Source organism: Pestalotiopsis fici (assembly GCF_000516985.1).
Source record: "Pestalotiopsis fici W106-1 unplaced genomic scaffold PFICI_Scf_10, whole genome shotgun sequence".
Lineage (NCBI taxonomy): Eukaryota > Fungi > Ascomycota > Sordariomycetes > Amphisphaeriales > Sporocadaceae > Pestalotiopsis > Pestalotiopsis fici.
The window spans coordinates 2,328,277-2,343,743 of NW_006917100.1; the positions used below are offsets into that span (position 1 = coordinate 2,328,277).

General features: G+C 49.6%; 4 protein-coding genes across 4 annotated transcripts; 2 read left to right on the forward strand and 2 right to left on the reverse strand.

Annotated features, from left to right (window-relative positions):
* Nucleotides 1–835: 835 nt before the first annotated feature.
* On the reverse strand, nucleotides 836–4,016 carry PFICI_12950 (uncharacterized protein; the record flags this gene model as incomplete). Its single annotated transcript, XM_007841531.1, has 2 exons — nucleotides 836–1,878; nucleotides 1,937–4,016. The coding sequence occupies 2 exons, from the start codon at nucleotides 4,014–4,016 to the stop codon at nucleotides 836–838; spliced, it is 3,123 nt and encodes a 1,040-aa protein (XP_007839722.1).
* A 6,710-nt stretch (nucleotides 4,017–10,726) lies between these two features.
* On the reverse strand, nucleotides 10,727–11,029 carry PFICI_12951 (uncharacterized protein; the record flags this gene model as incomplete). The annotated part of the gene is made up of 1 exon (XM_007841532.1): nucleotides 10,727–11,029. The coding sequence occupies one exon, from the start codon at nucleotides 11,027–11,029 to the stop codon at nucleotides 10,727–10,729; it is 303 nt and encodes a 100-aa protein (XP_007839723.1).
* A 235-nt stretch (nucleotides 11,030–11,264) lies between these two features.
* PFICI_12952 (uncharacterized protein) lies at nucleotides 11,265–11,960 on the forward strand (the record flags this gene model as incomplete). Its single annotated transcript, XM_007841533.1, has 3 exons — nucleotides 11,265–11,472; nucleotides 11,554–11,764; nucleotides 11,822–11,960. The coding sequence occupies 3 exons, from the start codon at nucleotides 11,265–11,267 to the stop codon at nucleotides 11,958–11,960; spliced, it is 558 nt and encodes a 185-aa protein (XP_007839724.1).
* Nucleotides 11,961–12,925: 965 nt separating this feature from the next.
* PFICI_12953 (Tripeptidyl-peptidase 0.0) lies at nucleotides 12,926–14,841 on the forward strand (the record flags this gene model as incomplete). The annotated part of the gene is made up of 3 exons (XM_007841534.1): nucleotides 12,926–14,132; nucleotides 14,199–14,430; nucleotides 14,487–14,841. The coding sequence occupies 3 exons, from the start codon at nucleotides 12,926–12,928 to the stop codon at nucleotides 14,839–14,841; spliced, it is 1,794 nt and encodes a 597-aa protein (XP_007839725.1).
* Between the last annotated feature and the right edge of the window lie 626 nt (nucleotides 14,842–15,467).

The following is a 15,467-nucleotide window of genomic DNA, read 5'->3' on the forward strand; positions in this document are numbered from 1 at the left end:
CAGGGATATCCAAAGGCGGTGTGCAAGTCTTGATTCGTCCAATTCTTACTATAAAGATACTTATATATATATATATATATTCGTAGAATATGTCAACTGATAAACAATGAGATACTTGATGCTATTACATGAATTGAACTTGACTTGATGCAGCTTCAGCAGTTCGCTGGAATCTTTATCGCCTGTTTGCTGCAACTAATATTCTCCAATTTGGGCACATTTCTCCCAACAATCGCATCACACAGTTTGATCACCTGGAGGCATGGATCTCAAAAATCACCACAACTCGAGACAATAGTTGATGACGACTATTATCTGTCTAATTTCTGCCATAGACGTAAGCAGTTTTTAAAGCCAATATCTTCAAGGGGTATAAAAATCTTTCCAGTAAATGAATCATCTCTCATCGCCGGCGCCCCAAAATCCTGCCTCTTCGAAATTTTCGAATTTACAAAGTCGACTCTCTCAAAAAGTGGTCCAGGGCAGCATTTTTGTTGTCCTGTGGGCGAAGGATAAGATGCTCGATCTGCTCGATCCAGACACACAAGGCTAATTTGTGCCTAGAACGCCCCGTGATTCGCGTTCCTAGTCTCCCAGATCCATCTAGTGGGAGTCCAACACGACTAACCGTCTTCCAAATCTACCTCCAAACGTGCCTTACGCTATGCAAGATGACAGAGACGCCAACGTTGCCTTTGAGGCATCCAGATTATTGAATCTCGTAGGCTCAATTCCGCACGGAACTCCTTTGGCCATGATATCCGAAGCCGAATCTCGCAGCAGCCAAGAATAGTCCATGGCCGGTATCCAATGGCATCTCCATGAAGTCGGTTTGCTAGCCGAGGTTCCAGACTGGAGCCTTAACCAAAACTTGCCTGCCCCGGACCTCGACTGCCACAAAACCTGCAAAACGGACCTTGGTCGGATCCTTGGCCGGGTACGACGATGCTGCTGCTGAATAGGCGTCCATGTCAGTACTCGAAACGACGCTGCTTTTCCGGCTTCCTGGAGGCGGCGCGCCTCCCAATAAATTCAACATACCGCTCTTTGTCTTCTCCCTCTTGGATTTGTCGCCGTCTGGGCTACTATCATCCCCATCGTCACTATCCGGCAATGGTGGCAATCCTGCTTTCTCAAGTTCCATGAATTCCGGGTTTATCGAGTCACCTGGTAGCGGATATGTAACTGCCACGTCGCGGGACTCGAGTGACAGGTTTGCGGCTATTCCAACAGCTAGCTCGATAATCATGGTCACGCTGCCTTCCACTCCGGCCGGTTTAGGATCTGCCAAATGGTCAAGGATGTACTTGTTCAGCTTCTCATTACAGGACTTTGTGTAGGCCACACGGCCGTTCTGGCTCTCGACAGACTGCAGGGTATGTTGAAGTCCTTCAAGAGTTGCCATTCGCCAACTGACAACCTTGGAAGTCAAGGCTTCAAACTCCTCCTGGCTGTTGAGTGTGTACGAGAACCTGCGAATGTTGTGCTCAATCTCTTTGAGGTGGCGGCTCAGGCCCTGGTCAAGCCCGGGATGGAAGCACTTGTTGAACACCTCATCCACGATCCACTGGGTGATAACGGCACGTCCCACTGCAGTCATCTCTTGCTTGCCAGTTTTGATCGCCTCAGGACTGACGTAGCCGCTGACCCATGGTGGCAAGCTCGCCCAATCTTTGCGGATGTTGAAGGCCAGATTGTTGATTGCGCCATTCAAGCGGTTGAAGCGTGTTGCATACTCGCTATCGTCCAGCGCTGTCCTGGATTGCGAAATGCGCTGGTTGGCAACTGCATTTTGTAATTGTTCCACCTGGCTGGTCAGCTGCTCGATCTGACTTTTGCCGTCAAAATACAGTCGCTTGACATTCTTGTATTTAGTAACTAAACCAGTGTGTCAGTAAATACGGTAGTCTGTGCCAGCTTGAGAGGTTGGTCTTACGCAGGTCTTTAAACTGTTTCTCTGGGTCTGCTTGGCCTTCTGTCCCAGCAGTGGGTTGGGGGCTGTCGCGTCCAGCTTCGTTGCCGCCATCGAATTGTTGTTGCTGCGCCTGTCTGTCGGGAACATTGCTCGCCCGGAATTCGCGATTGGCCTGCGCAGGGCCAGGGGTAGGCGGTAGGGAGCTCATGGTGTTTAAAGTCTGACTATGCCGGTAGTTTGGCGGGGGGCCTTGAGGAGGCTCGATGCTGGTGCCTCGCAACTTATCGTTCTCACCTGATCTTCGGCTCGAGGGGCCTCCGGAAGGGGGCGCCATGGGTGATGGCTGTGCGATTGTAGGTGACGGTGAAGCAGGTTGTTGGCTCAGGGGGGCTGAGCGTTCCTGTTGTGGATAGTTGACGGCGGGCGACGTCTGTGTTGACTGGAAGTTCTGAGATCGCTGATCCGACTCGATCACGGGCGAATCATACGAAAGTTGAGATATTGTCTCCGGATTGGACTGCTGAGACGTAAGGTGACTAGTATAGAGTCTCGGTGGAGTGCCCTGCTGAACTTGGGATTGGCTTTGGACTCGAGAATGCGCGTATTGCCGGTACTGTTCTTGAGACGGGGTAGAATCACTGGCAACTTGCGCGTATCGCTGTTGCTCCTGCTGCTGCTGCTGCTGCTGCTGCTGAGCTTGTGCTATAGCTTGAGCCTGCTGCTGTTGCTGGAAAGCCAGGTCTTCAGGGCTATAGTCTGCGCTGGCGGGTACCTGTCGTATAGAGCTTGAGTGGGGGCGGGGGCGGGGAGGTTGTGGTCCCTGAGATTGGGGTGTCTGCAAGCGGAGCTCTGCGTCAGGTAAAGTTCTCTCGTGATGTTTGGAATAAGGGTCAGTGGATGTTCCTACGTCTTGAAGAGGTGAAGTCTGCAGAGAGGATAGCTGCTGCTGCGGTGACTGCTGCCAGTCAGGAATTTGCTGTTGCTCCAGGGATACGCTAGCGCGGAGGTTTGGTGGAAAGGCGTTGCTCGCTCGCTTCGAGGGCCGACGGGATGCACCACCACTGGTATTGTCGTAAGAAGGCTGAGACTGGTGATGGCGAGGATCAGCAGAGGAATAGGAGGCCGCTGCCTTACTTGCGGATGCTCCGTGAAGGATCTTCTTGATCAATTTCCGGGTGGACTGCTTTGTCTCGGTGGGACCTTGGTGTTGTTGCTGGTGATGGTGGCTATAAGGCCCAGCAGTGGGTGGTGAGGGCGGGATGAGGGGTGACGAGACGGTGCCAGGGAGATTGTCAACAGAGCTTGAAGCGGGACCGAAGAATTGCTGGTTATGCGACGGTGAAGTCTGGGGGTACCTTGTGGACTGTGAGCGTGAAACGGATTCGGCAAAATCTGAACTATGGCCCTTTGAGGATTGCTGTTGCTGCTGAAGTTGCTGCTGTCGCAAATTGGCGTAAGCAGCACCGGTGATGGCAGTAGTAGCAGGTGAATCAAGACCAGGCACTGAATTGGAAAGGTTGCCGGTGGGGTTGTGGTTTGACGTAGGAGCACCGCTACCAGGATAATTCACAGTAGTAGTGTAGTGATGGGGTTGGCCTGGCTGCTGCTGGTGCTTTGGAGACACCTGCTGATTTTGAACAATAGAGCTTGGGCGCTGTTCCTGTAAGCGATGTTGCTGTGGTGGTATTTGTTGTTGAAATTGTTGCTGCTGTTGCAATTGCACCTGTTGTTGCGCTTGTTGTTGTTGTTGTTGTTGTTGTAATAGTACCTGCTGCTGCTGATACTGCTGTTTGCTTTGTTGCGCTTGTTGTTGAGCAGCAGCTGTCAATGCTCTGCTGCTAGTGGTAGTATTGTCCCCCTGGAAAGCAATGGGCTCACTAGAGCTCAGGGCGGTGGACGAGGCTGACGGGGGGGTATTTGCAGAGGCAGAGGCAGAAGAGGCAGATCCAGGGCCAGCAGCGCCAACACCAAAGCCAGACGACGAGGTCGATGTCAGCAGCGACGGCAATGCATTCGCCTGCTGTTGCTGCTGCTGCTGCTGCTCGACCAGATTGTGCTGGGAACGATTGCTGAGCCTGCCAATGCGTCCGAAGGAGGGCATAGTCGTGTCTTATGGGAAAGACAAAGACCCGAGCTATGCTATTATGTAGTAGGTGGACAGGTACAGACGGAAAGGAAAAAAGTGTATGTACTGTGTATGTAAGGTATGGTATGTACCGTGAAGGGGGGGCTGGACTGGACTGGACTGGGCTGTCTGTCTGTCTGTTTGGTCCTTCGGTCCCTTGGGGTTGGTCGGCTCGTGCTTGTGAGAAGAGTGATGAGGAAAAAAAGAACGCGTCCAATGTTTCTCCTCTCTTCCTCCGCTTGCTGCTGCCGCTGCTACTGCTGGTGCTACTGCACAATCGTTTTCTCTCTCTCTCACTCACTCACACACACCACACACACACACACAATTATTACTTTTGCAGCCCCAAAGGGAAAAGAATGGGACGGTGGCCGCGGGATGATCTGGCTTGTTTCCCAAAGGATACTGACCCAAAAGGGCTGACGTTCTGTCGGCGGGCTGCACGGCCAGGAATATCTGGGGCCTGGAGCAGCGCTACCTACACTACAGGTCGACAGGGGTCCGTCCTCTGGTGCAGGTGCACACTGGGTCGACCTGCCTTCCACTGGGGCTGTGCTGGAAGCTTGCCGTGGGTTGCTGCTGATGTCGTTGGATGACGATACTTCTTGCTGCGCTTCCTGCGTCGTGTGCTATGTATCGATTTGGGAAAATTTTCTTGGTCTTTTCTTCTTGTGGAGATAAGGAACAGGAAGCGGATGTCAGGTGTAGGTAATTGTTAAGCGAGAGACGAGACCTGGTCCAGAGGGAAGCTTTAGGATTAAGTTGGCGAACGGCTCGTTCACTTTGACTAGACGGATGGATGAACGGCTGATTGATTGACTGACTGACTGCTTGTTTTCTTTCCTGTCTCGTGGTAATAGTGGCGCCTAGATAGGTAGAGGCTGGCTGCTACTCCATGTTTCGTGAGCGGCTGCGTCCGGCGTCAAAAGGGTTCGGGGCCGTTCTCACAACAAAGGTCATGTCCTTCGTTGGAGCAGACAACAAAGAAGCCACAGCAGGGCAGAGCGGTACAGAAATACCACAAGATCGATCCCAAGTGTCACCGTATACGCCCTTCAAGAGACGCGATATAGGCCATGGGAGGTATTTAAAAAAAATAAGTTTTGTGCTCCTGACAAGTACTGGTATAGTCTGTTTTCTTTGGCCGATAGACTGCAAGACAGACGGATAGGCAGACACGCCAGATGGACGAACGAGAATGGTGAATTTTGAAAGTTGTCAGCTCTATCTCCTCCAGTCTCGTCTCCAAAGGTCCCCCATTAATCCGTCAGATTACCTTACTTTTTCCCCCCAGCCTTGGACAAATGAGTGAGCGACAGGGCTACAGAAATCTCATTCAATCCGCACCATGAATCTCCCTTTTCCCCCCTCCCACATGGACACATGCTACCTACGCCAATAGGCGTCGGGTCGTCGGCCGCTTTGCAAGGACCTATAATATACCTACCCACGCATCTCACGTCTGACCCGAGTACGATGCATATATTCATTAGAGCTAAGGTAGGTAGCTAAGTAGCGTACAGTCTGTTTCTTTTCCTTGAGCGAATAAAACCAAAAAGGAACGACGATCTCGTTCACAAGCTGGAGATGCGCCGAGACATGCCGCTTGACCTGCGCCGAATCACCAGAGGCAGATCTGTGAAGACTCGCCCACTCACTCGTATTGATTACAGCAATATTATTCTTTGCATTTTTCTATTTTTCTTTCCTGGTACATCATAATGAGATTGCAGCAAGTGGCAAATTTATTCCAATGCAATTCGTTGCCCCTGTCCATTGCGTTGGACTAGTGTGCGTATGTATGAATGTAGGTATTGGCACACTTGAAGGGTTCATTCGATCTCTGGCTCTGCATACTCCGTATGACGAGTAATTTCCCGCCCCAAGGAACAAAAAAAAAAATGTGCAGTCAGATCATGGAGCATTGCAAGAAAGATGTGCGACAACCTGCAGCTCGGCATTGTTCTGCAATGGACAGGAATCTATCCATCCACCCACCAAGATTACCTACCCAAGTACAGTATGTGCTCAGCAGATATTGAAGCAGACATGCTACATGCGTACTTTCTAGGCCGGCGCCGTACGCTACCACGTACTATCATTGACTCGCAGCCATTGACCAATGTTGGTTGATTGAAGCGGTCTGATGCATGTAGGTCATTCGCTTACTTACATGCGAATTCCCCAGGGTCTCATCTTTTGGTGTACATACGTACGTTCAATGTTTTTTCGGTTGACTGACTCCAACCTTGTCTGGATCTTTGGCTCGACTAGGTGTAGGTACCGATCAGAAGTTTCCATTCTTTTGAAGCCATTTGAGTTCCAACATGGAAAGAAGCGCGAGTAACCGACGGCAAAAAATCTCACGATAGTAGAACCACACGAAAGTCCCTTCCATCCATCTCCCCCCTTGGCTGGCCCAAAGTCTCCTGCAACTACTAACTAAAACTGCAAGAAAAGAAGAGGTCAAGCTAAGCTTGATCCTGGCATCCTGGGCCCTGTCGTGCTGTATTCTATGGTGTGAGTGGACCCCTGAATCTCCGTAATGCTTCCTTGTCAGGCTATTAATAGCAAGCTCAGCGGGGCGGCTTACACCAAGACAGGAGGCCCAAAAAGTTGACAGCTCCACCAGTTGATCCAGTTGACCCAGCAGAAAGCCCACGGAGCTAGGCATAACCTTAGGTTTAGCTGCTCACTAGTTCTTTGCCCGAATCCCAGCCCTACTGTACATATTGCGTGGCCATCCACGGAATACATAGCTGCTGTCGTCCATGAGACAGACGGTGGATGAATGCGTGGAAGGAATCCTGCGAGTAACGGTACCGGAGAGGAAGATTATGCTTTTCAGACTCTATCCACGATATAGAGTTTATACGAAATAGCAGCTATGCCCACAGACCTTTTACCGTCAAAAGAAGTTCAATATTGGACATGTTTACGTAACCACTGGTGACGGATTTCGAGTATATAGCCCATGAGCACTTCTTCTTTACCATGATGTTTCATCGTTGCTGTCGCACTACATGACCCTACCTACCTTTACCTACATCTCCAGCCCATTTCCGTAGATCCAGAAATGCAACTCTAAACCACAGATGTATACTTGATTTGATCATGGCGGAGTGGTCAGCCAACGTTGCACCGCTGCCTCCCCACAGAACGCATGGCTGCCCTCCTCCAAGTCCGCAAAGCCTCTCCCCAAAAAGGCCGGCCGCTATCCGACCTGATAATATCCTTTCCGGATATGTCTTCGGGAGACACGCGCTTTATATGGAAAAGGCCCAAGCTGCAAGTTGGTCGATCACTGGGGGGAAGGGGTGTACATTATTGCGCACCACGGCCCGCTGTCGGACGCGTAACAGGCTGGATAAACGAGTGATTGGTCGGATCGCACTTTGAAAGCAAGAAATCACGGCACCCAAGGACACACCAAAGCTGTCATCGTGCAGTCGAATCTGAGTCGCAAAAGTTTGAGCCCATCTTCTTCGCCTCCACATTGTAGTTTTCCCCGTCTCCATATAGTACATTACTCCGAGCACTGCCATGATCGACGTTGGCGATGCCCTCATCAGCAGAAAAGCGTATCGTCTCAAAATATCACTTGTTTCCCCCGTGATTATGCATCTGTGAACTAAATTGAGATTCAAGTTACATTGCAACCACGCCCTTCTCTCAGCGATCTCGGCCTTTTAGTGCTCACTCACCGCTCTATCTTATGTATGCATCAGCAGTGTTGCGTGCAACACAGCTTTGTCAGCTAATAAGATCAAAACTTGGATGGGCATTAGATTCGCATGCCAAGACAAGGAGGAAAGCCAAAAACGCATCAATCTATCTCTACTATACTGATTGAACAGACTAACATAGTTGCAGCGTGACATATCCGGACCCGAGGACCGAGACAGGAGCAGGGCCGAGACAGAAAGGAGGGCCGACCAAAAAGTACCGACTTTTTTTTTTGACAGTCCGCAAAGCATACACACACTAATCTGTATATGCTCGATCGTTTCGTTCGCCAAGACTTTTAGGATCCCGTTTTGCATGTCCATGCGAGCCGAAACTCCCTCCCCCAGACTGGCGGTGATCCAGGTAATTTGGGGGCAGAAACACTAAAAAGGTTGTTGACGCATGATGTATTTGGGACATGCCGGTACGAGCATAATCCAGAATTAGCAACGCTCTCTCCAGCTCTCCACTTTATATTAACCCGGAAGCATCGCAGCGTGACTATCCCGTAGCTAAAGTGGAAGCAGCACATTGAATAACGGTCCTTCTCGTGCTATATCATGGCAGCTGACTGCAGAATACCAATGTTGAGCTCCTTAAGCTGCAGCTGCAAGTGAGCTGGAACATCCGTTTCAAGATTTCAGCCGGGGCGAAGTATTTGGACGATTCCAATATTCTTGATCATTTGAGCAACAACACCACCAGCTGACTGAATTCAATGACTTTGATGACAAAGAAACATGTATGCGGGTCTAGACCCCAAAAACAAGGTTTTCTGTCAAGTGGCTGTAGTGATTACGGCATGTTGAAGTTTCTCGGTCATAAATAATTGATTTTCAGTAATCATTGAGTTATACTTGCACTTGGAATTTGGTCTTTTCCTTGGATATAACGAAATATACCTTGGCCTCGGAGCAGGCTGTTGACATATACATACTCCCATACTTATGGATCGCCAATTACCATCTTCCATACACTTTTTGGAATGAGGAATAAGGAATATTATGATTTTGGAATTATGAACAGGCAAATCATTCACATCCATGGTATATTGTCTGGCATGCGACACATGAAATGTAAGGAGGCGGGTAGTTTCCGAAGCATATTCAAAATGAAAGCAGTAGAAACCATTTCAGTTTTCAGCCAATTGCTGCCCACTTCCCACCAAAGCAGTGTAAATCACACGGGCGTCTGCAGAAAAGGGGCTTCCCACATGGCAGTCAACACGTGCTATTTTGAGCTTACAATGGCATGGAAGTCTGCAAAGCTGGAGGGGAAAATGAGCATGGCAAAGTTCGCAGGGGCTGCTCTTCCTCATCAAACACATGCCCAGGTGTAGCACGCATAGTATCATACCCCGTACGCGATCGTTGAATGCAAAAGTAGAGCAATAACGCGGTAAAAGTTTCTCGTATCTCAAGAGTTTGTGCAATCATTCGATGACTGCAGAATTTGTTGTGGTAAAACGGTTTGCATCAATTTGCAATTTTATGACGCATATCCAACATATTTACAAACCATTGGAATCAACGGGCATGAGCAGTCACTCTCTGCCATCATTCACATTCTCAATACGTACTTGGAAGGCAACACATGTGGATTGGTGCAACTGCCGTCTTTGAGTTTGTCAAAGAGGATTTCTGGTTTCCGTCTTGCTGCGATTTTGACGGCTGTCTCCGCAATGGAAATTGTCACCGAGAAGGTGCAGAGACATCAAGAAGAGTAACGGGAGTCGAATGATTACTTTCTCCGCCCTGAGGAGGTGACTTCACGGCGCTTACAATGTCGCTCAAATCTCGGAGTGCAAAATGGGTGGTTGTCTCTGATGACGAACATGATCGATAGGAAGGCTGCATATATCTGGCTGACCACGAAAGTGCAGCAATTTTCGAGCAGAATGCTTCGGATGAAATTACGCCAGCGCTTGGTTTCCTGTTATGTCAACGTGTGATGACGAAAACGGTCATGCTGACCGCTTTGGCAAACATGGAGCGTCGGCATGCTGCTTGAGGCTGGTGGGTTGCCACCGCCAAAGGTACCACCCGGGCACGAAAAAGAAGAAGCGGCGGGTAACCGGTTGCCGACCGCAAAGTTAAAGGTAGGCTCGGTCTGTGGTCAATCGGAGGTTTTGTTTGAATCACAAAAGAACAAAATCTGCTGGACTGGTAACGGCTTGTGTTCGCTTCTTGTACAAGGTTACCGCGATTAACAGGGAGAAGAGGAGAAGAATGATTCACACTAAAGGTAGACGAAAAGGCTCCCTCTTCCCCATTCTCATAGGGTCGGCCTTGTACCAAGGCCGTTTTCTAGTACCACGGCGACGTCCATCCAACGACCGTATCACCCGGACGAGAGCTCGACTGATACGAGCTGCGGAAGACTGACGTTGTTCTTGTTGCTTCTATTTGAGACCTTCAGTTTCCGTGGCTGGCTTGACATCAGACCGTGACTGCGTCAGTGCTATTGCAGCGACTGCTTCATCATGGCAAATCAATAAGTCAGCAGTGTCTTGATGATTATGATCTTGCCGTGTTTGAGTCTGAGGATGGAGAACCACGAATACTCTAACCAAAAAGAATCATGCCAGCAAGTCGCCATGTGGCTAATATTGCCGCGAAATATGTATTGACATGGCAGATCCCAACTGTTCTGTGGGAGGGGCGATTGCGTAACCAGATGCGTTATCAACACTACTATACAAACCATCTTGTCACCTGAACCGTTTACACCAAAAAGAGTAGAATGCTCTAAAGATTTCAACAATCGATGTTGGACTTGTTATACAGACGAGGCAATCTTGGAAGCAAAGACAAAATTCAAAAGGTACTTCAGTTGTCGACTTCGGTGTGTGAATATGGTGTCACTGTCATTCTATCTCATCTCGTTGCAGTGCCGGCGGTCAAAGGATCTCCATGGTATTCTGGCATTGCGCACAGCCTCGAGTCACCGCTGGATCCTTTCTAGTCTGAATCAAAAATCGGTTGCCACTTTGGTCCGAGAACCTGACGATCGTGTGGATTCTTCTGGTGCTCAGCTGCTGTGTAGTAGAAGCCTTCGAAACAGGCCGGTGCCGCGGAAAGCTGCATGACAACCTCGTGGACTTCTCGGATATGACACTTTTGCGTATTGCGATGTTCCTGCTTGGACCCTGCAGAAGCAGTCAAGGACATGGATTTTTCCTCTTGGTCATGGATTCCGAACACGAAATGCCATTCATTGCAAGCAGTGATTGCCAGAGAGCGGTGAACCGGCTCCGTTTGCATCTTGCTCGCTCAGATATAAATACAGGGCAACTTTGCCCTTCCTCATTTGTTTCATTTTTTCTTTTTCCACAATCCACTCCTCGATATATAACACAGTATTTGAAACCTGAATCGATCAACAATTCTTCCTTTAGCAAAAAGGCACCGATTTCTTTTTTCGATTTTTGATAGAGTGGCAAGACATCAGATTCCCGACGCACACTTCATCAAATTCTCCACGAATGCGTCAGTCATAATGTACCACGCACTGCTATCCTCCCTGCTCTTGCCATTGGCAGCTGGTCTCCCTCCTTTTCTCAAGGAAGACATGCATCCTACGTCGACCGAACCTTTGGCTCAAGGCCAGAAGTGGGTCGAGCTGGCCCAATTCGACTTTGACGACTACAACCTCACTGGTATCACTCTGGACTGCAACAGAGAGACAATGGATGAGAACTACCAATGTCTCTACAAGTGCAAGTCCCCATATTCATCACTTGTATACACATGGAAGCGCACAAACTAATCAACCGCCTTGACCTCAGTCCACTGGTATGATCCCAACTATGACGAAACAATGGATTGCAATACCACCATCGAGTGGGATGGCGTTGCCATTCCGCAAAGCCTCAACAGTAATCCCAGCACAGGCTTCATCCTCTGCCAGCCTGGTAATTGGTGGCAATTCAAGTTGGACGTGGTTCGTTCATTGTGGGACTTCAACATGACCATTACCAAGGACCACAAGGACGCCCAGTAAGTTACATTCGACGGCATCAACACTTGAAGGTTCAAAAGCTCATACCAAAGCAGAAGATTTGGCACGTTTCTTGCGCAGTTCTTCTCGTATCCAAACATCACCATGGTCAAGATGGGAGAGTCGGATTTCCGCAGCGTCGTGTACTCAACCACAGGACCTGTAATGGCCAAGATCCAAGGCTTGGTGATGTGAGCACATGTTCAAGAAGTGAACGGGGCTTTGAATTTAAAAAGGGAATATGGTAATTGAAACACTTTTTCAGAATGTTTCTTACGGTAACGGCATTGTGGCACATGCATTGCTATTGCATCGCAGGACGAGTTTAGGCAAGCCACTTGTTCCAGGGCGAAACGGGGCAAAGCTACCGGTATGCTGAAGAGAAAGAGAGAGAGAATTAATGAGTAGGACATGGCAGGCAAAGTGTGGAGACCTTGGCGATACGATCTGACGATCTGGTAACCGATGTAACACTCTTTTCAACTCTATTTTACATGAAGTCATATCTCTTGCCTGTGGCAGCAAGTCACCGTTGAATCTTTTTGCTGGGCAATGACACTTTACCCTTCCATCTTTTCTCGACTTGGCAATTGATTCACCCGAACGGATGTTAATTTAGACTCATAGTTTCCTTTACCAGAGTCTCCCAAAGAGGCCCGGATAATATGGCCTCTTGCCTCCTTCCATCACGACGGCTCCGCTTTCGCTTCCCCAATATGGCAGGAAGGCCCTGTCCCACGACCCGTGGCCCCTGCAATGTAGTAGGCCAATGGATACATCATACATTACGTGACTGACCAGGCGAGGTGACTGCTGTATGTATATAGGTACATATGCACGTCTTCCGATCTCCGCAGGAAATCTCTCTATCACTGTCGATAGATGGAATAGGAAAGACACATTTCTTTTTCTTCTTCTTTCCCCTCAGCGAGTATTTGTTATTGCTACGGCTCGTCTCGCCTTGCCTCCTCGGACACTTCTACTCGCCGCACGCCGCCTCTTGACCGGCATACAGGCAGTGTGCCCTTTTGGAACAGGATAACTTGAGGCGAAACCCCCCCGGCACCTTTCTCTGTATATCTCTTACTGGCTATCCTCTCCACCTAGAAGATTCCGATACGCTCTTCCAAACACGAAACTCGGACACTGAGATGCCCAAGATGTTGGGACGACTGGCTTACTTGGCCTTGATGGCAACCCCGGCCTTTGCCGGTGTCATGAGCCAAGTGAAAACCGGAAGCGATGTCAAGATGATTGCAACTCCTCCAAATGACCGATTGATGTCACTATCGATTGCTCTGGCCCTAGGAAACATTGACCAGTTGGAGGAAAAGCTCAAGGCCGTCTCTTCTCCAGACAGTGACGACTACGGCAATTATCTCGACAAGGATGAAGTCGAAACACTGTTTCGCCCTTCGTCTGCCGCCTTCAGTGCCGTCACCCAGTGGTTAGAAGACGCCGGTGTTGAGCATATCTCGCAGCAAGGAGCAAACATCAACTTTGCAACAACGGTTGGCAAGGCCAATAAGCTTCTCAACACGCAATTCGCCTACTACAATGTTCAAGGTGTCCAGAAACTGCGGACGAAACAATACTCGGTGCCCGACGACATCGCAGAGCATGTTCAATTAATTCACCCTACAACTTACTTTGGCAAGACAAGGTCTATGAGGATGCCCGACGACATGATCGTGCCAGCGAGAATCACCCAGGGCACTTTCTCCACCAACACCACCTCAAACTGTTCTGCCCTCGTCACTCCAGACTGCTTCCGGAAGGCATACGGTGTTGGAGACTACGTACCGGACGCTAGCTCTGGCAGTCGTGTTGCCTTTGGCAGTTTCTTGAACGAGTCTGCTCGGCTGGAGGACTTGCACCTTTACCAAACTACTTATGGTATCCCGCTGTCCAACTTTTCCGTGGTTCTCATCAATGGTGGCCTAGACCATCAGGACATTAATGGTTCAATCGGAGAAGCCAACCTCGACGCTCAGTTTGAGAATGCCATGTCATATCCCCTGCCCCAAACGCAATTCATCACGGCTGGCAGCCCGCCCTTCATTCCGAATCTGGACATCCCCGATGAAGAGAGCAACTCGAATGAGCCCTACCTTGAATACTACGAGTTTCTGCTCAATCAAACGAATGCTGAACTCCCCCAGGTCATCTCCAACTCGTACGGTGATGATGAACAGACGGTGCCGCCCGAGTACGCAAAACATGTTTGTGATCTGATAGGCATGATGGGTCTGAGAGGCATTACGGTGCTCGAATCCTCGGGAGATACTGGAACCGGTGCTCCATGCATTTCGAATGACGGCAAAAACCATACCGAATTCACACCAGCGTTCCCAGGAACTTGTCCATGTACGTCTAATTCTAGATGCGTCTGCTTGACTCCGTGCGCGAACCCGAGCTAATATTATTCCCCAGACATCACCGCAATTGGTGGAACCCAGTCTTGGGCTCCGGAAATTGGCTGGACCGGAAGTACAGGAGGCTTCAGCTTCTACTTTCCCAGAGCTTGGTATCAGGAGCAAGCTGTAGAAGGATACCTCAAAGATGGCATCAGCCCCGAGGCCAAGGCTTACTATGATGCTGGCGGATTTGCCAACTTTTCCGGGAGAGGCTTTCCTGACATCAGTGCTCACAGCTTGCACCCCAAGTAAGTTCTTGCCGGAACAACACCCTGGCCAGACACAGCTGCTAATATCAAGATAGTTATGCCGTCTTCAACGCAAACAAGCAAGGACAGACGGGTGGTACTTCAGCCGCTGCCCCCGTCGTGGCCGGTCTGATCGGTCTTCTCAACGACGCCCGACTCCGGGCCGGGAAGCCGACCATGGGCTTCATCAATCCCTTCCTGTACAGCCTTCCGTCTGGAATACTCATCGACGTAATCAATGGCACCGCGACTGGTTGTACAGGTGTCAACTCGCAAACCGGCGCCGAGCTTCCGGGCGCGGGCATCATTCCCTACGCATCTTGGAACAACACCATCGGTTGGGACCCAGTGACAGGTCTTGGTATGCCTTACTTCCAGAAGCTCGTTAAGGCGGCTTTGGACATAGTATAAAGGGGACAATCGGTCATTACACAGATCAAAATGGGCCTCCTATCAAAATTGAGTAGATGGAAGCGAGATACAGCCAAGGCATGACATGCCTCGAGGGTGAATAGAGCCTAGTCATAGATTAGCGATCAATACATAGGCTTCGTACAATGGGAAATTCCTTTTATTTCATCTATATTATAAGCAACAGGAAAGCCTTGAAAAGATCAAAGTTTGATCAGAAGAATATTCCAGTATTTGGGAGAGGGGTCAAATTATAGTCCGGGCGCCAATCCGCTGGGCTATACGCAGACTCTTGGCACGCCAACCATATAGTTCTTTCTGAAGGGCCACCGTAGATTGATAGTCTCTCAAGAGTGGCGGGGGTCGGGAGCAACTTTCCGGCACATCGAAGACCTACACCATCGAGGGTGAACAACTATAATTTTCATGAGATCATTTAGCATAAATTGTATCATGACAACGAACATACACACACGACCAGCAGAGAGAGCCCTCCAGACATATGCAGGTATTTTGGCTACCCGGACATCTCTTTGTCCGGACCAGGATTGACCGGCCGATGCCGTCACCACTTTTTTGGCAGGTCATCATCCAATCCAAAGGGCCGGTGCGGCAATAAGACGGGG